Source organism: Arvicola amphibius, chromosome X (genome assembly GCF_903992535.2).
Source record: "Arvicola amphibius chromosome X, mArvAmp1.2, whole genome shotgun sequence".
Taxonomy (NCBI): Eukaryota; Metazoa; Chordata; class Mammalia; order Rodentia; family Cricetidae; genus Arvicola; species Arvicola amphibius.
In genome coordinates this window covers 53,384,676-53,410,353 of record NC_052065.1, presented here as the reverse complement: position 1 = coordinate 53,410,353, position 25,678 = coordinate 53,384,676, and the positions used below count along the sequence as shown (strand labels likewise).

Sequence of the window (25,678 nt, the reverse complement as noted above, 5' to 3'; positions counted from 1 at the left end):
ATTTGTACGGTAGCCAGCAACATCTGCATCACCCGAGACCTTGTTAGACATGCAAAATCTTTGGCTCTGTCTCAGATTCACTGAATAAGATGGGGTATTTTAGGAATTCGCCCACTTGATTGCAATAGATTTAAAACTCTGAGAAGTGGTGCTTCAAAATGAAAGCTAGATTATTTGTGATGCTATCTTTAATAAATGAAGTAGCGTCTGTTCAGCACTTGCTAACTAGGGCAGGCTATCATGACCTAAGGTATTTTTCCCCTTTGTTTAAAACTTTCCAATGGCTCATAATTTCTATTCAAGTAAAAATTGAAACTTATTACTTACAATGTCATGTAGGGTCAACTTCCTCACTGTTTTGACTTCATCTTTTGTTCCTTTTCCTGTGTCCTTACTAAGCCACCCCTACTGGCTTGTTACTATTCATCTAATGTGCCAGAAATGCTCTCAAACAGAGATCTTGGACTCTTTGTCACCCTGCCTAGAGAAATCTTCCTCCAATAAGGTGCTTCAAGTTTTTATTTAAATATTCTATTTAAAATTTTAAGCTTTGATTGCTTCTTCTTTTTCCTGTTTTATTTTTTATCATTATACTTTTGACTGTTGCTAAATTGCACATTTCTGTATTCATTTACTTGTAGCTCATCTCTTACTAAAATGTAAATTCCATACATGGAAGGGAATCTCATTTGTTGATTACTGATGTCAAATCAATAATCCAGTGCCTGACACAAAGTAGATTCTCAAAAAGCATTGCAGAACAATAAAATTATATATAATATATATATATATATATATAATTGCTCACTTCTGCATACTTAAGCTAGTATGATAATAAACCATGCCATTTTGTTATATCATTTGGTCTTCAAAGATGGCAAACATTATTGTTATTGTCTGATTCAACAGATCATTCCTAGTTAAACAAATTTCTTTTCATAGTGTTTCTAGTCTCAAACCCCACGGAAGTCCTTTAGTCTTAGAAGTATGCCCTATTTTCCCCAACTCTCAAACATCATATCTTCAAAACACAAGATCCAACAATGGTTATGCTAATCTGAACAAAAGGAGGAGCACTATGATTCTGCTTTGAGAAATTGTCCAATGCACCCAACCTAGTTACAGCTTTTGTTGAAGATGTTAGAAACTATCTCTTTGCTCTATTCTTCAACAATAGATACTAAAGAGAATTTGAGAAATATGTATTTAGCTGGACCATGGATGATATTCTTGCTCTAGATAGTATTAGCTATGAACCAAAACCTGTAAGTACCAAAATGTTTTCAGGAAGAACACCAGAGTTAGAATTGAGAGTCCAAAGCTCAAGTCATATTTTGGTTACTGATTGGCAAAGCCTTTTCCACCCTTGGTCTTCTTTCCCACCTCTAAAATAAGTGAGTTGGGGAGCTTTAAGTAATATGGCACTTAATCTTTCTGGTTTTGCACTAAGTAGATATATTTTCAGTGGAGAAATCTGTGGGAGTAAGACAGTCCCCTTCTGCACATTCTCCTCTTCTTCCTTAGCACTCAAGGAAGCATATCGTATTCAAGTGTGACGGTGTTAATATGACAATCTACCACATTCTCCACATATTTCTAAATCTAGCCGAGGGGATGAAAACTCTGAGTTTAGCTTGGGATCATTATGACTAATCATCTGCGACATTGCCATTTGTAACCATGGAACTAATTTTACAATAGAAGGAACAAAGCACTAAACAGATAGGGCTAAAGATGCTTCAAATCATTGTCTTCCCTGTCCCTGGGGGAAAATTAGCTCAGGCATCATAGAATTGTGAAATCAGTTCTATTCTCAGATGTCGCCAGGAAACCTTGCCTATCTCTCCATGGTCATTTGGGTTAGTCGCAGATGCTTCCCTATAAAGAATCCTTTCTTTAGTCCAATAAGGTTTAACATGCTATAGTTTTAAGTCATCTCTAGATTTTATGTTTAAACCTAGGTTTTAAGCTGCATATGATGGCACACATCTGTAACCTCATCTTTCAGGAAACGGAAATTTGAGGATTATTAATTTGAGGCCAGTCTGGGCCATATAGTGAGATATGACTTAAAACAAAACCCAAGCAGCAGCAGCAGAAACAAAAGTCTTCGAGCTTTTGAAAGTATTAGATTTTCTCTTTTTCATTATTATTTTTACCTAGGTACTCACCAAAGGTCATCACATCTTGACATATTTAGATAATTATAACATGTAGTAGAGTGTGGCAATGTCTGTATAGTATATTAGAATAAACAGATGAGACAGCTAATTAGCCTAAAATGACCACCACAGGTTTTATGCCGGCCCTAAACCCTACCCTACCCAGACATTTTAGATAACCAGTTAGGGGCTCATCCCTAGGGAAAACTGATTTTTCTCTCAGCATTTGTTAATTGGTCTTTATCTGTGGGTGGAGTCCTATGAGAGTTCCTCCAGCCATGTTGGTATGTCAACTGGTAACCATTGGTTAGGTCTTTTTTTGGGCTACTATACTGTTGAGATTTAATGGGTGCAGTTTCCCTGTCCTATATAGAAGACATAATCTCAAAGTCGACTTCCTGATTCTCTGACTCTTATAGTCTTTCTACCCCGCTTTGTGCTGTTCCTTGGGCCTTGTGTGTTTTGTTACAAGTGGAGCTGGGAATTCTGTTATTATTTCTTCTCTGCATTTTGACCGATTGTGGCTTTCTGCAGTAGTCTTCTTCTGCTGCAAAAGACATTTCTTTGTTAAGGAATGAGAGTTATATATCTCTTTTGGTAGAAGGGTAAGTATCAAGAATGCAATTAGAAAACATACTGGTTTGAGAAAGTGGCAGTGGTACCTTCTTTTCTAAGATCCATGATCTCACTACCCACTAGTAGTTGGCTAGACTTACAGTACCAGGCATGAATTCTTTTCTGTTGACCAGGCCTTAAGTCAATGTAGGTGCCTGTTAGTTACTCCCGATTTCTAAGTGCCACTATTGCACCTTTGGGGACATATTTATGACTGTCATTTTTGTATTACTGTAGACATCGCAGCTAGGTAGGACTTCTGAGCTAGTCCTCGTGGAGGAATCTTTCAATTCAGTCACAATTGGATTCTTCCAAGTACCTTGACTGAAATGTGTGGTGTCTTCTGCAATAAGGACTTATCATTAGTCTCTGAGAGGAAACCAATGGCAACAGAAATAGCCTATATTGTTTTGGGAGTCTCTTAAGACTCGTTCCTAAATTAGCAATTTGAAAGGAGGTTTTCTATCCCTATTATTCTTAGGTTTGGTCCTTTTATAGTGTCTCAGATTTCCTGGATGTTTTGTGTCAGGAATTTTTTAGATTTAGCATTTTCTTTGACTGATGTATCAATTCCTTTTATCATGTCTTCAATGCTTGAGATTCTTTCTTCTATCTCTTATATTCTGTCGGTGATAATTGCCTCTGTAGTTCCCGCTCACTTACCTAGATTTTCCATTTCCAGAATTCCCTCAGTGTGTTTTCTTTATTGCTTCTATTTTCATTTTCAGGTCTTAAACCGTTTTATTTGTCTCCATCAACTGTTGTTTGTCTTTTCCTGTTTTTTATTTGCTATTCTTTAAGAGATTTATTGACTTCCTCCTTTTTTTGGTTGGCTTTTCCTCGATTTCTTTAAGGGAGTTTTTCATCTCTGCTTTAAGGGTCTCTATCATCATCATTAAGTTGGTTTTAAGGTTGATTTCTTGTGCTTTGACTGTGTTGGAATATTCAGGGCTTACTATAGAGGGATGGTTGGGCTCTGGTTGTGACATATTGCTCTGAATGTTGTTGTTTGTGTTTTTATACTTATATTTAGGCATCTGGATTTGGAGTTCTTATAGGTCTAGGTGCCAATTTCTGGATTTGTCTTTGTTGGATGGGTATCAGACAATAGTTTTATTTTGTGGAGTAGAACTTAATGCAACCAGAAAGTGGTTGGTTGCTCTCAGAACATATGTGCAACTATGGCACCTATGGGCATATATTACCTTGCTGGTTATTGTAGTTTGTAGGGCTCATAGTTGAGTAAGATTGTTAATGACTTTTCTTATGACTTTTCTCCCCAAGTATCATGCATAGAAACCCCTAGCATTATGAAAGCTAGCTAGCAATGCCAATATGTCTATCTACGTCAGTTCTAGTTTGGTTTCTCCATGTCCTATGACTGAGGAATATGATGTCTTTGGCAATAGGGTCTTACTATCTAGTTCTGCATGGTAATTAAGAGCAGTGGCATTAAACTGTGTTGTTGGGGGCATCTATTGGATCCCACTGACCAACAACTGGAATAGAGGTAACTTTCTCCTGGCACTGGGATTTTCGTTTGATACCCAGGATATCTGATGAGGCATTGTCCCCTATTAGAAGGTGACTCCACCTAAACTCCTTTTAGATGTATATATGTAGGCATTTTAGGAAGCAATTTACAGTATAAGGTTTCCATGTGGCTTTTTCAAAAGTTATTACTGTTAATTATCCCTCCCCATACTACTTGTTTTATCTTGCCTTCCCATCCACCACCCCACTTAATCCTTCCTGACCCAGAACACATTCTTGTAAATTACTTTCTATTCATGTATAAAGAGAAAGCAGTTTTTGTGCCTGGTACTGGGATTTTTGTTGGATAGACTATGACTCTTGGGGAATATTGTTATTGCTGGTGGTATAGCTTGATTTAAACAGTGTAATATATATTCTATATAATATTAGGTAAGATAAGATGATTCCTTGTGGACATTTCAAACTTCTTAGTGTTATCTATTCCTCCTGTCTATCTTCTATGTTGTATTCCATCTCCCCTCCCCAGCTAAGTCCCCCATTCTCCCCTTTATATCATCTGTCTCTTGATATTTCCCTCTGTAAAGCTATACAGCTCCCCCATACAGTCCCTTTCTTTTTTTTTCTTCTCATTTTTTTAATTAAAGATTTCCATCTCCTCCCCCTTCCCTCCCCTCCCTTCCACCCATACCCCCACTCCACCCCTCTCCAAGACAAAGAGCCATCAGGGTTCCCTTCACTATGTTAAGTCCAAGGTCCTCCCAGCTCCCCCTAAGTTCAGGAAGGTGAGCAACCAAACTGACAAGGTTCACAGTGAGCCCGTCCATGCTGTAGAGTTCATGTTCATTGCCGTTGTCCTTGGTTTCTCAGTCCTCCTCCACCGTCAGCCACATTCAGAGAGTCTGGTTTGGTCCCCTGTTCCATCAGTCCCATTCCAACTGGACTTGGTGGTCTCCCGTTAGATCTGTCCCACCGTCTCAATGGGTAAACGCACTCCTCACGGTCCTGACTTCCTTGCTCATGATCTCCCTCCTTTTGCTCCTCATCGGGACCTTGGGATCTCAGTCCGGTGCTCCTATGTGGGGCTCTGTCATTTTCTCCATCCAATGCCAGGTGGAGGTTCTATGGTGATATGCAAGATATTCATGAGTATGGCAATAGGATCTGTTTTTGTAGTTACTCCTGGTAATATCTGAAGAGTTTCTGCACATCTGAAGAATTGGACCTAGGATCCAGAAATAACAAAGAACTTCGTGGCACTTGTCTTTCTGGGTCTGGGCTACCTCACTTGGTCAAATATTTTCTAGTTTTATTCTTTTACCTGAAATTTTCATAATTTTATTTTCATTGATCTTCACAGCTGAATAGAATCCTATTGTCCGTATGCACCATATTTTCATTATGCACTCATCAGTTGAAGGACATTTAGGTTCTATTTCCTAGCTACTCTGAATAGAGTAGCAATGAACATGGCTGAAAAAAGCATCTGGGAGGTAGGATGTCAGCCTTTTGAATAAATGCCAAGGAATGGTATAGCTTAGCATATGGCAGATTTATTTTTGGCTTTTTGGTGATTTTCACACTGATTTCCAGAGTTGCTATACCAGTCTGTGATCGCAACAGTGAATATGGGTTATGCTTTCCCTTTGTCCTCACAAGCATTTGTTGTGAGTTGTTTTCTTGATCTTAGCCATTCTGGCTGTTGTGAATTGAAATCTCAATGGAGAGGATTATCATCCAGAATATATAAAGAACTCAAAAAATAAAAAGTAAAGTAAACAAATGTCCCAATTAGACACCAAACTATTGATTTGAGCAAAGGATTCTCAAAAGAAGAAATAAAAATAACTAAGAGATATCTTTAAAAAAAGCATTCCTTATCCTTCTGAATTTGAGAAATGCAAATCAAAACTACTTGGAGATGTCATGGTACCCATAGTATCTTTTAAGAATGACATCTTCTCATGTGAGGCATCAATCTATAACATCCCTCACTCTAAACAATTTAACAATACTTTCTGGGTAGACTTTTTATTTTTTAACCGTTTCTTTTATATCCTAAGCTGGTCTTGAACTTCTGGTTTCTCACCTCTACAACCCAAGTTCTGGGAGTGGAATGCATTACCATACCCAGTTTACTTTGTGGTGAGGATCAATTTCAAGGCTGTATTCATGCTAGGCAAGCCCTCCACCAACGAATAAAACCTCAGACTTGTGAAGTCTCTCTGATGTGTTGCAGGCTGCTGGTCCTCTGAAAGGGTGTTCAGAACTGAACACTGCTCTCCCACAGTTGTATGACTGCTCACATTACCCCTCTCTTTGGTTTGCCTCAGTCTTTTTGTCTTTTTTCTAACGTAAGATAGCATTTATATTTTGAGCCATCACATTTCATGACCAACTCATCTGAAAACTTACATACTTTCAAAAATGTGTGAAAGAGAAGCCACATATATTGATAAGTCCCCAGTCCACTGCTATATAAAATTCATAGTCAGTACACAGTCAAAGTAAAGGAAGCTAATGATCTCATTTGATCTCTCTTCTCCCTCCCATATTATTATACCTGATCCTTTACTTTCTTTTTGAAGAGCCTTCTAAATATTGGAAAATACTACATCTGAAGGAGACATTTAGAAAATAATAAATTTCCTTTCCTGGTGGTAGTTATATATTTTGTTCTTTGTATTTTTCTGGAAATACGTATTCTTACTTTGGATAATAAAAATTTTAAAAAATTTTAAAAAACAATTTAAAAAAAATCAGAGTTTGAAAGTAAAAAAAACTGTCAAAAATGTACAAATATAACAGAATTGTACTTGCATTAATTCCTTGTCATTAACTTTCAGAAAGTACTCTACCACCCTACATTCTTCTTAATATAGAGTTAAATTTCAATGTACATAATAGGAAGAAAACAAATTACTTCACAATGATAATGAAAATATTAGGAGAATTGGGATGCTTCACTGTCATTTCCTACATTTCTCCTTTTTTACTTTTAAAAGAATCTTATTTTGCATACCAATCCCAGTTCTCTCTCCTTCAGGTCCTCCTGTGCTCTCCACCTTCTCCCCACCCCACCCCCATCCACACCTCAGACAGGGTGAGGCTTCCCATGGGGAGTCAACAAAGTCTGGCATGTCAAGTTGAGGCAGGACTAAGGCCTTCCTCACTATATCTAGGCTGAGCAAGGCATCCCTCCTTAGGGAATGGGCTCCAAAGAGCCAGTTCATGCACTAGAGATAAATACTGGTTCCACTGTTAGTGGCCCTACAAATTTCCCAAGCCACACAACTGTTACCCACATTCAAAGAGCCTTGTTCGGTCTTATGCAGGTTCTCCAGGTGTCTAGAGTCAGTGAGCTCCTACTAGCTCAGGTCAGCTGTTTCTGTGGGTTTTCCCATCATGGTCTTGACCCCTTTGCTTATATTATTGTCCCTCCCTCTCTTCAGATGGACTCCAGGAGTTCAACCCAATGCTTAGCTGTGGATCTCTGCTTCTACTTCCATCAGTTACTGATGAAGACAGTTAAGATAGTCATCAATCTGTTTACAGGGGAAAGGCAGTTAAGGTACCCTCTTCACTATTATTTAGATTCTTAGCTGGGGTCATCCTTGTGGATTCCTGAGATTTTTCTCTACTGCCTGTTTTCTTCCTAACCCCACAATGGCTCCCTCTTTCAAGGTATCATATCCTTGCTCCTCTTCTCTGTCCTTCACCCAACTCTACCTTTCCAATCTTTTATATTATTCTCCCCACTCCTCTTCTCCCTTCCCCACTTCCTTATCACTCTCCACCCTCTCCCCATGCTGTCAATTTACCAAAGAGCTCTTGTCTACTTCCCCTTCTTGGGGATCCATGTATGTCTTTCTTAAAGTTCTCATTGTTCCCTGTCTTCTCTGGGTTTGCGGACTGTAGGCTGGTTATTCTTTGTTTTATGACTAATATCCACTTGAGTGAGTACATACTATGTTTATCTTTCTGTGTCTGAGTAACCTCACTCAGGAAGGCTTTTTCTAGTTCCATACATTTGTCTGTAAATTTCAAGATGTCATTGTTTTTTACCACTCCATTGTGTAAATGTACCACACTTTCTTTATCCATTCTTCAGATGAAGGACATCTAGGTTGTTACCAGATTCTAGCTATTATGCATAATGTTGCTGTGAACATAGCTGAGCAAATGTCCTTGTATGAGTGAGCATCCTTGGGGTATATGCTCAAGGGTGTTATTACTGTATCTTGAGGTAGATTGATTCCCAATTTTCTGAGAAACTTCCATACTGATTTCCTAAATGGCTGTACAAATTTACACACCCACCAGCAATGGATGAGTGTTCCCCTTACTCAGCATCCTCTCCAGCATGAGCTTTCATTAGTGTTTTTGATCTTAGCCATTCTTACAGGTTTAAGATTGTGTCTCAGAGTTGTTTTGATTTGCATTTCCCTGAAGACGAAGGATGTTAAGCAGTTCCTTAAGTGCTTTTTTTTTCTGTTGAGCATTCTATTTAGATCTGTACCCCATTTTTAATTGGATTATTTGATATGTTGAATCTAGTTTCTTGAGTTCTTTGTATATTTTGGAGATCAGCCCTCTGTCAGATGTGGGGTTGGTGAAGATTTTTTCCCATTCTGTAGGTTGCTATTTGTCTTGTTGACTATGCCCTTTGCCTTACAGAAGCTTTTCAGTTTCAGATCTCATTTATTAATTGTCGATCTCAGTGTCTGTGCTACTGGTGTTATATTCAGGAAGTGGTCTCCTGTACCAATGTGTTCCAGGCTACTTCCTACTTTCTCTTGTATCAGGTTCAGTGTAGCTGGATTTATGTTGAGGTCTTTGATTTTAGTACATGAGGATGAATCTGTTTGCATTCTTCTGCATGTTGACATCCAGTTATGCCAGCATAATTTGTTGGAGATGCTTTTTTTCCAATATATGATTTTAGTTTCTTTGTTAAAAATCAGTTTTTTATAAATCTGTGGATTGATATTGGAGTCTTTTATTTGATTCGATTACAGTGGTCCACCTGTCTATACCAAGCTGTTTTCATTACTGTAACTCTATAGTAGAGTTTGAAGTCAGGGATGGTGATGTTTCTGGGAGTTTCTTTATTGTACAGGATTGTTTTTGCTATCCTGGTTCTTTTGATTTTCCATATGAAGTTGAGTACTATTCTTTTAAGGTCTGTGAAGAATTGTGCTGGGATTTGATGGGAATTTTATTGAATCTGTAGATTTTGGAAAGATTGCCATTTTTATTATGTTGATCGTACCTATCCAAGAGCATGGGAGATTTTTCCATTTTCCGATATCTTCTTCAATTTCTTTCTCTAAAGACTTAAAGTTCTTGTTTACTGGACTTTCCTTTCTTTTGCTAGAGTTACTCCAAGAAATTTTATGTTGTTTGTGGCTATTGTGAAGGGTAATGCTTCTCTGATTTCTTTCTTAGCCTATGTAACATCTGATTTTTTGAGTTAATATTGTATCCTGCCGCATTAGTGAAGGTGTTTATCAGCTGTATTTGTTCCCTGGTAGAGTTTTGGGGGCCACTTATGTAAACTATTGTATCATCTGCAAATAATGAAAGTTTGACTTCTTCCTTTTTAATTTGTATCCCTTTGATTTTTTTATTGTCTTAATGCTCTAGCTAGAACTTTGAGTACTATATTTAAATAGATATATAGAGAGTGGACAGCCTTGTCTAGTTCCTGATTTTAGTGGATTGCTTTAAGTTTCTCCCTAGTTTGATGTTGGCTGTTGGCTTGCTGTATATTAATTTTATGATGCTTAGGTATGTTCTTTGTATCCATGATCTCTCTAAGACCTTTATCACAAAGGGGTGTTATATTTTGTCAAAGACTTTTTCAGTATCTAATCAGATGATCATGTGGTTTTTTTTTCTTTCATTTTGTTTATATGCTGGATTACACTGATGGATTTTCATACATTGAACCCTCTCTGCATCTCTGGAATGAAGCCTACTTGATCATGGTCGATGATTTTTCTGGTGTGTAACCTTGGATTCGATTTGCCAGTATTTTATTGAGCATTTTTGCATCAAAGTTCATGAGGGAGATAGGTCTATAATTCTCTTTCTTAGTTGCGTCTTTCTATGGATTGGGTACAGGGTAACTCTCACTTTGTAGAAAGAGTTGGCTGTGTCCCCTCTGTTTCTATTTAGTGGAACAATTTTGAGCAGTATTGGTATTAGCTCTCCTTTGAAATTCTGGTAGAATTCTGCTCTGAAATCATTTGGCCATGGGCTTCTTTTTTTGGCTGGGAGACTTTTAATGATTGCTGCTATTTCCTTAGCAATTATGGGTCTATTTAAATTGTTTATTTAGTCTTGATTTAATTTTGGTATGTGCTACCTATCAAGAAAATTATCCATTTCCTTCAAATTTTCCAATTTTGTGGAATACAGGTTTTTGAAGTATGACCTAATGATTCTCTGGATTTCCTCAGTGTCTATTATTATGGCCCCCTCTTCATTTCTGATTTTATTAATTTGCATATTATCTCTCTGCCTTTTGATTAATTTGGGTCAAGGTTTGTCTATCTTGTTGATTTTTCACAAAGATCGAACTCTTTGTCTCATTGATTCTTTGTATTGCTTTCTTTGTTTCTATTTTATTGATTTCAGCCCTCAATTTGATTATTTCCTGTCATCTACCCCTCCTGCATGAGTTTACTTTTTTTGTTATAGAGTTTTGAGGTGTGCCGGTAAGTTGCTAGTGTGAGATTTCTTTATGTAGTCACTTAGTACTATGAACTTTCCTCTTAGCATTGCTTTCTTTTTTTTAATTTTTATTTTTTTATTAAATTATATAATTTTACAAATTTTCACCTCCTCCCCTCCTCCCATTTCCCTTCCCCTACCTCCAACCCCCCTCCCCTTCCCTCTCTAGTCCAAGGAGCAGTCAGCTTTCCCTGCCCTGTGGGAAGTCCAAGTTCCTCCCCCATCCATGCAGGTCTAGGAAGGTGAGGATCCAAACAGACTGGTTCCCACAAAGCCAGTACATACAGTAGAATCAACATTTAGTGCCATTGTTCTTGGCTTCTCAGTCAGCCCTCCTTGTCAGCCACGTTCAGAGAGTCCGGTTTGACCACATGCTCCATCAGTCCCAGTCTAGTTGGCCTTGGTGAGCTCCCATTAGATCAGTCCCATTGTCTCGGTGAATGGGCACACCCCTCACGGTCCTGACTTTCTTGATCATGTTCTCCCTCCTTCTGCTCCTCATTTGGACCTTAGGAGCTCAGTCCAGTGCTCCAATGTGGGTCTCTGTCTCTCTATCTCCATCCAACGACAGATGAAGGTTCTATGGTGATATGCAAGATAATCATCAGTGTGGCTATAGTAAAGGGCCAGTTCTGGCCCCCTCTCCCCAGCTGCTCAAGGAGCAAGATGGGGACATCTCCTTGGACACCTGGGAACCCCTCTAGAGTCCAATCTCTTGCCTACCTTCAAATGGCTCCCTTAATTAAGATATATACTTCCCTGATTCCATATCCACTCTTCCTCCATCCCGAAACCGTCCCATTCCCCCAAGCTCTCCCCATCCTCCCCTTCTCACTTCTCTCTCCCCATCTCCCCTTACCCCCATCCTGCCCCCACCGCCAGGCTCTCAATTTTTGCCTGGCAATCTTGTCTACGTCCAATATCCAGGAGGATAATAACATGTTTTTCTTTGGGTTCACCTTCCTATCTAGCTTCTCTAGGATCATGAAATATAGGCTCAATTCTATGGCTAGAATCCACTAATGAGTGAGTACATACCATATTCATATTTTTGGGTCTGGGTTACCTCATTCCGGATGGTGTTTTCTATTTCCATCCATTTGCATGCAAAATTCAAGATGTCATTGTTTTTTACCGATGAGTAGTACTCTAATGCATATATATTCCACACTTCCTTTATCCATTCTTCCATTGAGGGGCATCTAGGTTGTTTCCAGGATCTGGCTATTACAAATAATGCTGCTATGAACATAGTTGAACAAATGCTTTTGTAGTATGATAGGGCATCTCTTGGGTATATTCCCAGGAGTGGTATTATTGCTGGATCCTGGTGTAGGTTGATCCCAAATTTCCTGAGAAACCACCACACGGATTTCAAAAGTGGTTGTACAAGTTTGCATTCCCACCAGCAATGGATGAGTGTACCCCTTACTCCACATCCTCTCCGGCAAAGGCTATCATTGGTGTTTTTGATTTTAGCCATTCTGACAGGGGTAAGATGGTATCTCAAAGTTGTTTTGATTTGCATTTCCCTGATCGCTAAGGAGGTTGAACATGACCTTAAGTGTCTTTTGGCCATTTGAACTTCTTCAGTTGAGAATTCTCTGTTCAGATCAGAACCCCGTTTTTTAATTGGGTTAATTGGCATTTTAAAGTCTAGTTTCTTGAGCTCTTTATATATTTTGGAGATCAGACCTTTGTCTGTTGCAGGGTTGTTGAAGATCTTCTCCGAACCAGTAGGTTGCCTTTTTGTCTTATTGACAGTGTCCTTTGCTTTACAGAAGCTTCTCAGTTTTAGGAGGTCCCATTTATTCAATGTTACCCTATTGTCTGTGCTACTGGGGTTATACGTAGGAAATGGTCTCCTGTGCCTATATGTTGTAGACTCTTTCCCACTTTCTCTTCTATCAGGTTCAGTGTGTTCTGATTGATATTGAGATCTTTAATCCATCTGGACTTGAGTTTTGTGCATGGTGATAGATATGGATCTATTTTCATTCTACTACAGGTTGACATCCAGTTCTGCCAGCACCATTTGTTGAAGATGCTTTCTTTCTTCCATTGTCTACTTTTATCTCCTTTGTCAAAAATAATGTGTTCATAGGTTTGTGGGTTAATATCCAGGTCTTCTATTCGATTCCATTGGTCGACTTCTTTTTTATGCCAGTACCAAGCTGTTTTCATTACTGTAGCTCTGTAATAGAGTTTGACATCAGGGATGGTAATGCCTCCAGAAATTCCTTTATTATAAGGATTGTTTTGGCTATCCTGGGCTTTTTTGTTTTTCCATATAAAGTTGATTATTGTTCTCTCAAGGTCTGTGAAGAATTTTGTTGGGATTTTAATGCAGATTGTGTTGAATTTATAGATTGCCTTTGGTAGAGTTGCCATTTTTACTATGTTGATCCTACCCATCCAAGAGCATGGGAGGTCTTTCCATTTTCTGGTGTCCTCTTCAATTTCTGTCTTCAAAGACTTAAAGTTCTTGTCAAATAGATCTTTCACTTCTTTGGTTAGAGTTACCCCAAGATATTTTATGCTATTTGTGGCTATCGTAAAAGGTGAAATTTCTCTGAATTTCCTCTCTGCTTCTCTGTCCTTTGTGTATAGGAGGGCTACTGATTTTTTTTTTTTAGTTGATCTTGTAACCTGCCACTTATTAAGTGATATTAATGACCAGTGGTTGTTAACTCCAGTCATCATTTTTTTTGGTAGTAGAGTTTGTGTGTTTCCCTTCTTTGAGTTGTGCTGGTGAAGGGTCGCTAGATGTCTGAGTTATTGTGGGCATTGTTGGACTCCTTGGTTTGTGATTTTCCTTCGATTACTTTCTGTAAGGCTGGATTTGTGGCTATGTATTGTTTAAATTTGTTTTTATCCTGCAATATTTTGTTTTCTCCATTTATAGTGAATGAAAGCTTGGCTGGGTATAGTAATCTGGGCTTGCATCCATGGTCTCTTAGTTTCTGCAGTACATCTATCCATGACCTTCTGGCTTTCATGGTTTCCATAGAGAAGTCAGGTGTAAGTCTGATATGTTTACCTTTATAAGTTACTTGACATTTTTTCTTTGCAGCTCTTAATATTCTTTCTTTATTATGTATGTTTTATGTTTTGATTATTATAGGGTGAGGGATTTTTTTTTTTTGATCCAGGCTATTTGATGTTCTGTATGCTTCTTGAACCTTCATAGCATTGCTTTCAAAGAGTCCAATAAATTTGGGTGTGTTATGTATTCATTTTCATTGAATTCTAGGAAGTGTTTAATTTCTTTATTTCTTTCTTGACCCAGGGGTGATTCGATTGCTCAATTTCCATGAGTTTGTTGGTTTTCTGCAATTAGTGTTGTTTTTGAATTCTAACTTTAAGCCATGGTGATCTGTTAAGCCATTTTGTATCTGTTGAGGTTTGCTTTGTTCCTGAGTATGTGGTCAATTTTTTTTCCTTCTTTGGGTTTTGCTAGTGTTGGATTATCTATTGCCTGTGTTTTTGTGGGTGTAGCTAGCTTCCTTGGTTTGGAGTTTTTTCTTTTAGTACTTTCTGTAGAGTTGGATTTGTGGATAGGTATTGTTTAAATCTGGTTTGTCATGGGATATCTTATTCTTTTTTTCCATTTATGGTAATTGAAAGTTTTGCTTGGTATAGTAGTCTGAGCTGGTGTCTGTAGCCCCTTAGTGTCTGCTAAGTATGACCTGGCTTTCAGAGATTCCATTGGGAAGCCAAGTGTAATTCTGATAGGTTTACCTTTATATGTTACTTGGCCTTTTTCCTTTACATCTCTTACTATTCTTTCTTTATTCTGTATGTTTAGTGTTTTGATTATTATGTGGCAAGGCGACTTTGTTTTGGTCCAGTCTATTTAGTGTTCTGTAATCTTTTTGTTCTTTCATAGGCATGCTCTTCTTAGGTTGGGAAATTTTCTTCTATGGTTTGAATATAGTTTCTGTGTCTTTGAGCTGGACATCTTCTCCTTCTTCTATCCCTATTATTTTTAGGTTTGGTATTTTCATGGTGTCCCAGATTTCCTGGATCTTTTGTGTTAAGAGTTTGTTGGATTTAACATTTTCTTTGACTGACAAATCTATTTCCTCTATCATATCTTCAACACCTGAGACTCTCTCTTCCATCTCTTGTATTCTGTTGGCTATGCTTGCCTCACATTTACCCAGATTTTCCTTTTCCAGAATTCCCTCAGTTTTTGTTTTCTTCATTGCCTCTATTTCAGATTTCAAGTCTTGAACCATTTCCTTCACCTGTTTGGTTTTTTGTGGCTTTCTTTGCTTGCTTCAAGCAATTTGTTGGTTTCTTACAACTTTTCTTTTTCTTGTTTTAAATTCAAACATTTTACTTATTTTTTTGCTTTATAAATAATACCCTTCAAAATTTCCGCCTCCTCCCCTCCTCCCATTTCCTTTTCCCTCCCCTTCCCCCTCCCTCTTCAGTCCTAAGAGAGGGCAGGGTACCCTGCCCTGTGGGAAGTCCAAGGCCCTCCCCACTCCATCCAGGCCTAGGAAGGTGTGCATCAAAACAGACTAGGATCCCAGAAAGCCATTACATGCAGTAGAATCAAATCCCAGTGCCATTATCAATGGCTTCTCAGTCAGCTCCCATTGTCAGCCACATTCAGAGAGTCCAGTCTGATCACATGCTCGTTCAGTCCCAGTCCAGCTGGCCTTGGTGAGCTCCCCTTAGATCAGTCACACCTTCTCAGTGGGTGGACGAACCCCTTGTGGTCCTGACTTCCTTGCTCATCTTCTCCCTCTTTCTGCTCTTCAACTGGACCTTGGGAGCTCAGTCCAGTGCTCCAGTGTGGGTCTCTGTCTCTATCTCTATCCATAGAACGAAGGTTCTAAGGTGATAGTCAAGATATTCATCAGTTTTCCTCTACTTTTTTTAGGGAATTTTTCATTTCCTCTTTAAGGGCCTCTATCATCTTCATGAAGTTATTTTTAAGTTCATTTTATTCTGCTTTATCTGCGTTGGGATGTTCATGTCTTGCTGATGTAGAACCACTAGTTTCTGGTGGTTCTTTATGTTGTTCTTTATGTTGTTGAATGTGTTATTTTGTTTTTTCAAGTCAGAGTTTCTCTGTGTAACTGCCCTGGCTGTCCTAGCTATTGTAGACCAGACTTGCCTCGAACTCACAGAGATCTGCCTGTCTCTGCCTCCTGAGTGCTGGGATTAAAGGTATGTGCCACCACCTCCTGGCTGTTGAATGTATTCCTACACTGCCATTGCCCATGTCTTCCTCCAGTGGGGCTTGTGCTTCAGGAGATCCCTCTTCCTCCAATTGGTGCAGGTAGGACTTGTGACTTAGGTAGTAGCTCTTCCTCCAGATGCAGGCATGTCTGTGCCACTGATGGATGCTGATATGACTCTGAAGCTCCTCCAGGAGTAGATGGGGCCTAGAATCAGGTGGTTGCAGATGCCTTGGGGAGTGGTTAGGGGTATGGGAGGCTGCTGCCAGGTCTCTGAGGCTTCGCTGGGTGGAGTGATGCATGGGGTGTGCCTCAGGGGTCTAGGGCCTAGTGGATAGGGCCCTCCCAGCTGGGAACCTAGACACTCCCTCTCCAAGTGTAGGCGGGCAAGGCTCTGGTGATCTCAGATTTTGTCAGGGGTGGTTGGGGGTGTGGGGAGACTGCTCCCACATCTCTGGCTTTGCTGGGTGGGGGTGGGGCAGGGATGTTCCTCCAGGGGCCTATAGGAGGGCCCTCCCATCAGAGAGCCAAACACCTCTCCAGGTGAAGGCAGGGCCAAGACTCTGGTGGTCTCAGATGCTGTGGGAGATGGTTGGGGGTGTGGAAAGGTTGCTCCCAGGTCTTTGTGGTTTTCCTGGGTCGGGGTGGGGCAGGGATGTTCTTCAAGGGGCTAGGGCCTAGAGAATAGAGCCCTCCTGCCAGGGAGCCAGACAATCACCTCTCCAGGTTGGGGTGGGGCCAAGACTCTGGTTGTCTCAGATGCTGTGGGGGGTGTTTGGGGGTATGGAGAGGCTACCCTCAGGTTTCTGGGGCTCTGGTGGGTGGGAGTGGGGCACTTCTGGAGTAGGCTCTAGCCGGGGAATCAGATATTTACCTCCCCAGTCCTATCTTTCTCTTTTATAAACATTACTTTCCATACTGGTTTTGAACTCCACCATTCTTGCTGCATTCTGGATATTATAAGTTATTTGGAACTTTCCTTAAACTTTTCAAATGGGAAGAATGGACATAGCTATTATCTATTTTCTGAATTGACATCTCAGGGACTGTGCTATCAAGGCTGAATGCTTTTGTCACCATTATGTTAGGACTTTCTTATCAGGCAATGAATTCTTTTCCATTTTCCTTTCATCACTGACATTCTGTAAGTTCTTGTGATTCTGAAGATTCTGAAGCAGAAGGGGAATGAGTTCAAGGCGAGTTCAGGCTACATAGACTTTTTCTCAAAGTAAGGAAATAATGGTTTCATTTTTTCAATTCTTGTTTCTTTATTGGAGATTTTTGTGCTTCTACCTTGGTTACTAGATTGTTTTCCATACATGCTATTTTAGTAACTTTTGCTTTAGCTGAACCCATTCACACCTTTGGTATTTTATTCCCTATCAACAAAAAATAAGATACCTTGTGGTATTAGACATTGAACTCAGGTCTTAGGTATTCTCAGCAAATGTTCTGCCACTGAAATTTATCTCCATCTTCCCCTAATATTCTTAATACAATTAATACTAAGTACGATCTAGGTTCTGGAAAATGGCCCTTGGTCTTTTGTTTTTTTTTCTCATCCAAACAGAAGGAAAACAAGCACTCCAGTCATACTCTGAAGAGTTACTAATTTAATAATTCCCTTCACTAGAGCTCCATTCCCCGTGTGAAAATTGGAAATAAGTATTACCTGCCTACTTCCTGGAATGAAAATGATTCTCCATGTGCTTAGGAACCAGTAGGCGGGACATCCACACCCTGAGCTTTTCCTTTGTCTGCAGGGCTACCTGAAGCAGTGCCGAAAGAGAAGGGACATGTTCAGTGATGAGCAGCTGAAAGTCATCTTTGGGAACATTGAAGACATCTACAGATTTCAGATGGGCTTTGTAAGAGACCTGGAGAAGCAGTACAACAATGATGACCCCCACCTCAGCGAGATAGGACCTTGCTTCCTGGAGCACGTAAGCATCTTATTTTGTTGATTTTAAAAGCAATGTTAGGGAACAATAGAAGGGTATGTGAGATTTCTGGTTCTAGTTAGTTGTGGTACTCTGGAGTGGGGGATGAGTTTTTACATGACTGATTTTGACCCTTCATCTTTAACAAGGTTAGAAGATTTATAACTTGTTTAGGATTATTTCTTTGCTATTATACTCTCTTCTCTCCCAACCTTTTAGGAAGTTATCAAGAGGATTTGTTTTTCTAACTTCTCTTTTCTTTTCCTGTTGGGTTCAGCTTCTTTGAGAGCCAATATTTGGGGCAGAATTCAATATATTCACTGCATAATTTAAAAAATAAGATAAGGCCTAGTTCTCTAGAAAGTAGTTCCTGAAAAGTAATGAAAAGTCAGAACTAGAGTATGAGAAGTGGTAAGTGTAACAAAAGGAGCCATGGGTTTAAAGTAAGCAAACTAGTGACAATTTGGTACCTGTGCCTGAGCTTACTGGGTAACTTTAGCTCTTTATCTTCATATAGAAGGTGAAAAAAAAATTACAGTGATACCTTTGTGTTTCTCTCTTCTGTGTATCTTTCATAAACAATTTAATTTTTGATAAGGTATTTTAAATTTATTTTCTTATTTTATGTACATAAATATTTTATCTGCATGTGTATCTCTGCACCATGTGTATGTGTATGTGTATGTAGTACCCAAGCTGGCCAAAAGAGGACTTTTACTACTAATGGTTGTGAGCCAACCTTTGGGTGCTAGGAATTGAACCCTGGTCCTCTGGAAGACCAGCTAGTGCTCTGTATTGCTGAGCCATCTTTTCAGCCCTATAAAGTATTTTTTTCAAAAGATAATATATACATGTATATCAAAATTCAGGCTATACAGAATAAGTTCCTGGGGGAGTGTATGAAATGTCTCTAAGAAACTAAAGATTCTGTGTTCAAGATTTCATGGGGGATTGATTATACAGGTACCCTTTGTATAGCATTGCCAAAATTTCAGATTTTTAGAAGAAAAGCAAATATTTTATATAAACCACATTACTTCTTCTGTCTGGCACAATGAGCTGTTGTGGCCAGGGCATGGTAGGGCTCCTTGTTGGTAGTCAAGTTTTATGATGCTTGCGAAGGTCAAACTTTTAAAGGAGACCTTTCTACATATCCGACCCTGAGACCTGATATAGTAACTCTTTCTGCACAGTATATTGACAAGGTCAGCCATTTCAGATAGTACCTCAGTAGTTTTATAAATATTACACATGAGCATGACCTAGTAGTTCCATTCCAAAAATTATAGCTGAGAGACACTATAAGAGATCCAGAATGCTCAGGCACAAACTTGTTGAGTGCATTCACTGCTGTGAGTGCTGGAGTGAAGTCAGAACAACAAAAACATCATATGGGACATTTTGCTCCTAGGTATTACATAAGAGCAGACTAGATATAGGTCATTTATAGCAACACATAGATATCAACTGCATGTTAGGAAAGCAGAACACAGATCAATGTCTTCAACCAGAGGTTTCCTTTGGATTGTCACGTGTGTTATTAGCATTATTTGGCTCTATCTGATAGATGCCAAATATCGTTTTCCTGTCCAATAGTTATAACAACTTGTACATGTCTTCCTGCATTGTCCTATGTCCCCTAGGGGATAAGAAGACTCACTTTCTTTTATACTTTAATATGTTAATGTTAATATTTTATTAATTTGAATTGAACAATTTTCATATGATAAATGTTATAAAACTGGGATAAATACTTGATAATGATATACTATCCATTTGAAGTATTGTTTTGCCCCTTCAAAAGTCACATTGTTCTAGCATGTATTTATCTTTATTTTATTATTTAGGATGTATTGGGTATAACTTACATATAAGATTCCCCAATATGAATTATATATGGCAATGATTTTTTTTTTAGTAATTGTAAGTAGTTATGTAACTACCATTCTAATCAAGAAGTGGTGGTGCACCCCTTTAATCCCAGGACTTGGGAGGCAGAGGCAGACAGATCTCTGTGAGTTCAAGGCCATCCTGTTCTACATAGCAAGCTCCAGGACAGCCAGAGCTGTTACATAGAGAAACCCTGTCTTGAAAAAACATTAGAATATTTTCATTTCTACATGAAAGTTCTTATCTTTCTTTTATGTTTTAACCCCAGGTTCCTTCAAACATTGATTTGCTTTTCATTATCACATTACTGCTTCTTCTAGAATGTCATAAAAATGAAATAAAGTGACAAGATTTTTTGTACATGCCCTTTTTCACTTAACACAATGTCATTCATGATGTGATAATTCTACCAGTAGTTGATCTTTTTCACCTATTCACCAGTTAATGAATATCTTGGTTGCTCCCAGTTATAAATACTTATAAATAAAGCTCCTGTGAATGAATATTCTAGCATAAGGTTTGGTGAAAACATTAATTTTTATTTTGTCTTTGAAAAATAACTAGGATTAGAATAGCTAGGTTACATGTAATTTCCATAATTTTATAAATCTAAAACATTTACAATGTTATGCTGTTTTACATTTTCACTACTGATATTTTGTTTCAGGTGTCCTATGTAATGATTAACATTTGATATTATTAATTTAAAATGATCATCAATTTCATTAAGTAGAAAGTGGTATCTCATTATGGTTTTGAAGAATTTTTAAATTACTATTTTGGGTTAACGTACAAAGCAACGAATTTCATTATGGTATTTTCGTACCTATCTATGTGTTCTAATTTGCTTTGTTCTAATTTGCTACTCTCTCTCATTGTCACCCCTATGGCTCCTATATGCTTCTGTCTGATTTTTCCTTCTTAGTATTGTTTTCATTGCCTATTCACAAGCTCTCATGTTTCAATAGGGATTTTATAATTGTGTTAGTTTTTGTGAGAATGATATTTTACATTTTGTATGAACAAAATGTTTTTTTTTGATGTTGTGTTTTTATTTTTATTTGTCCTGAGGCATTTTTTTGGGTAAGTCACTTTTTCATTTCTTTTTTTACCAACTGGTTATTCAACAGCATACTATTTAGTATCTTAGTCCATTTTATATTGCTATACCATGATAACTTACAAAGCAAAGAAATCTGTTTCTTAGAGGTATGGAAGCTAGGAAGTCCCAAGGCATCATCCTACCACAAAGTATGGCAGGGATCTTCTTGTTATATCATAGTATGGCAAGGACGTAGGAGCACATACAAGACAGAAAAGAATGAGTCAAACTAACCATTGGTTGTAGAGCTTATAGCTACATAACCAACCCACTTTTGCTCTACTAACATTTTGGGGGTTAATGAGGGGAGATGGCAGATCTTAAATATCCCTCTTCTTTACTTCAAAGATTTATTTTTATTTTAAAATTTATTATTTAAAATGTAGCAATTAAAAATTACACACTATAATTAACTAGACCCAAAGACTATACAATTCAATGACCTTCTTAATACTATTGCAATGCCAATTAAATTTCAACATAAAATTTAAGGGTATGCATTCAAATCATACTATCCTTCCCTAGGCCTCCTAAAACCATTATTTATCTGCAAAATCCATTTATTGTTCCAGTAATTTCTAGGTTTTAGCTAATTACAACACCAACTCCAAAACTCAACGGTAAGAGTCTTATTTAAATAAGTTCTGAGTGTAAGACTCAAAGGACCCTTTATCTTGAGGCAAATGAGTTCCAGCTGTGACAATGAGACGAAAGTAAATTATCTACTTCCAAAATTTATCATCTCACCATTTCCTCTATGTACCTGCGGAGAAATCTGTTGTTTATTTGCTGTTTTAAAACTTGAAATGTTTTCATTTTGTATAATCATTTACATGGTGCTCTATTACTGAAGAACATTTTTATACAAGTACATGACATAGGTCGACCATATCCCCCATATTCTCTATCTTCTTCTTTCTCAACCATCTCCCTCCCATCAGTCTCTTTTGTTTCCCTAGACAGCTTCCCTTTTACTTTTATATTACACACACACACACACACACACACACACACACACACACACACACACACACACACACACGGCGTGGGGACGTTGTGAGTCTTTTAAAGCCTCAAAGCCTGTCCCCAGTGACACAACTCCTCCAACAAGGTTACACCTCTTAATCTGTCCCAAACAGTCCCACCAACTGGGTCCCAAGTGCACAAATACCATAGCTCCCCATGGTCAGCTATCTCTGAATCTTTTCCAGTTATAGCTTTCTGCAATTATCTTTATTTATACAGAATGAAGGTGTCTAATAAAGTGTAAGAGCTATATTATATGTGTATCTAAGTGTAAGGATTTATAGTGCTGTTAGAAAATATATTAATTTTAAAAATATGACAATAGTACGTTCTCCTCTAGGTTTATTGGCCTCACCAGCAAGGATACTTGGGTACATTTATAGTGTCAGGGATTAATTCCTTTCTACTGAGTAGACGTTATGTTCAACTAGGTGACTATTAGTTGTCTCCGGATATAAGTGCCACTATTGCACCTTTGGGGATATATTGCTGTGCTATTTATTGCTGTGGTTTGTTGGGATTACAGCTGATAGGATAATTGGTTGCCAATCTCTACTGGTGGCTTGCATGGATCCTTCCAAAACTATGAGTGCTAGTCCTCAGTGATGATGATTCTATGTCAGATCCAGATCCCTTCCTCCAAATCCTGTGTCCAGAGTTTGTGGTATTTTCTGCAGTAGGGTCTTACTTTCTTTTGTGAAAGACACCAAGGGCAATGACAGTAGCCTATATTGTTTTAGGAGTCTCTGACTTCCTAATCTGCATCTCAATAGGACATTTCCCATTCCTAGCACTGGGGGAGGGGGTTGTTAGATAGTGTATGTATTTGGGGAGAAGGCATTGTCACTTCAACTGGCATCTTTAATTAAAATATTTGTAGATGTGTTATATATAGCATATGTATACACACATAAACTTATGTATCTATCACATGAAATTTTGGGTAGCTATAAAATAACATAATGTCCTTTGGCTTTTTCACATATACTTAGTGTTATTTATGCTTCTTCTTTCTCTCTTCCTCTGTGAGGGTTTCCTCTCACCGTGGGTAACTTTTCCCTAGCCACTTTGCCCTTTTCCCCCTTAATAGCAACTGTGTTCGATTATTCTCCTGATTAGTGTTCCCTGATCCACCTCCCATGGCCCATTTTTACTTTCCTAATGTCTGAAGTTACTCCAAGTTATATACTTACATCTATATTTTTATTCGTTGTTCTGACGGACACCTAGGGTGAGTCCATGATATAGATTGTGGCAATCTGCACAAATCCAGATAATGAGCTAACTAGGGCAAGGGAATGAAGAAAAAGACAGACAAAGATACAGAAACACAGAAAAGCTGGGATAAGGTTGTCTGGGCTCCCTTATGGAGAAACCACAGTGCCCTGAAGCTCGGTTTGTTATATATGGTTGAACAGGGAGGTGGGCTTATTACATAAAGCTGGACAAGGAGGCAGAGATTAGGTATACAGCTGAAAAAGAGACAGGTTTAGCTAATCTCAGTAGGAGCAGTCTCTATAGGAGAGCTATCTTCAGGCAGTAAATATCCAGGAAGTAAAAACTACATACAGGGGACATTTTCTGCACATACTGTTAACATTTGCACTTGGACTAGAGGATAGCCTTGTCATCACCTGGGGAAGGCTTTGTCACTCCCATGGGTATGAGGCCTTGGGGTCCTTGACATGGTCATGCACCTGTCAAACAATGCATACCTTCACTCAGAAATTCCCTGGCACCCTGCATCACCCCTTTCTTATATGTCCAGAATTGATCTACATGCTTAGTCCAGAGTCAGCATGCTGCCATTCTTGACACCAGACTTTAAGGGTGATAGAAAAAGAAAGAACATAACAGTTTTTTTCTCAGTAAAAAGAAAAGGAATATTTTCACAGGTTAAAGAGATTGAAGTCTCAAATTGTGTCAAAGATTGTTTTTCCAGTATTAACAGGAGAAACCAGTCTGATCAAAAGCATTGTGCTTTTCTATGAAGTGCTGACACAATTGGGACATATTCATGCTGTTATTATTGTGGGTACAAGCACAGAGGAGGTGGATTCTAATTAATTCCCAATTCTTCCTGTCAGAATCTCAAGGCTCTACCACACCCTGAATAGTTGAACAGAGCCTATTGGTACCCCAGGTGGTTAGAGAAATAATCCCCCAAACAGAAGAACACATTAGTATAGGTTCTGGCTTCTCCTGTGACTGAACGTTGTACCTGCATGCACACATCAGAAATAATAGCTGTTGCATTATTTGACTCAGGTTGTTAAATAGCTGGTAGCATTTATTTCTAATTTTTGAGTTTATAATGACCTGATTTATTTATAGTATAATTACTTTGCCCGTTTTTTTCCTCCTTCCAACCCCTCCCATATAACTCTTTTTACTCTCTTTCAAATCTATGGCCTCTTTTTCATTAATTTTGTGTGTGTGTGTGTGTGTGTGTGTGTGTGTGTGTGTGTGTGTATAATCTGTTAGTCTGTATAATGTTTCTTATATGTATGTTTTCAGGACTAGCCATTTGATATTAAATAACCAATTGGTGTGGTTTTACCTGGGAAAGATTATTTCTCCAGCTCTCAGAATTCCTTAGCTTCCCGTGAATCTTTGTGTAAGATTGAGACTTCATGAGGTTTCTACATTAGCTTTGTTATTGTTGTCCGTATTCAGCTCTTATTTATGCTGTCTTGTTGCTGAGACTTTATGGGTGTGGCTTCTGACATTCTTAGGAGACACAATCTTACAGCAAACTCCCTGCTCCTCTGGCTTTTACAGTCTTTTTGCCCCTGGTTCTGCAATGATCCCTGAGCTTCAAGCACAGAAGTTGTATTATAGATCTATGTCTTGAGAATGAACTCCACAACTCTACATTTTCTGTCATGGTCTCCATCTGTTGCAAAGAGAAGTTCCCTTAAAGATTTCCTTTAAACTACTTATGTATATTTATGTATACACGTATGTGTATTAATAGGTTGTCAGCTATACAGCAGACAGAGGATTAATGTTCACAATATATAAAAAACTCAAATTTAAAAAAATTTAAACAAAACAAAATATGACTCATTCCGTAAATGAGCCTGGGACCTGAACAGAGAATTCAAAGAAGAAATAAAATGTCTAATAGATATCTCAAAAGTGTTCATTTCCCCTAGCAGTTAGGGAAATGCAAGTCAAAACAACTCTGAGATTTTTATCTTACCCCAGTTAGAATGACAAAGATCAGCAAAACACCTGACAATAAATGCTGGAGGAGATGTGAGGAAAAGAGAACCTTCAATCATTGTGGGTGGGATTGAAAACTGGTCCAGCCACTTTTGTTATCAGCTTTGCTCTGTTGTTTCTGCTTCAGTTCTTGCCTCCAGGTTCCTGCATTGAGTTCCTTCCGTGACTCTTGGTATTGGAGAAATGTTGTAAGAGGAAATAAACCCTTTTCTCTCCAAGTCGCTTTTGGTCATGCTGTTTATCACACCAATAGAAACCATAACTAAGACAGTTTGTGTGTGTGTATGT

General features: G+C 38.5%; 1 protein-coding gene across 1 annotated transcript in view; it reads left to right on the top strand.

Moving 5' to 3' along the window:
• Positions 1–25,678, top strand: part of Arhgef9 (Cdc42 guanine nucleotide exchange factor 9) — a 399,573-nt gene that overhangs the window by 321,979 nt on the left and 51,916 nt on the right. Inside the window, exon 4 of the mRNA XM_038316447.1 lies at positions 17,968–18,147. Coding sequence (XP_038172375.1) covers positions 17,968–18,147 — 180 coding nt within the window. The remainder of the gene's footprint in view (positions 1–17,967; positions 18,148–25,678) is intronic.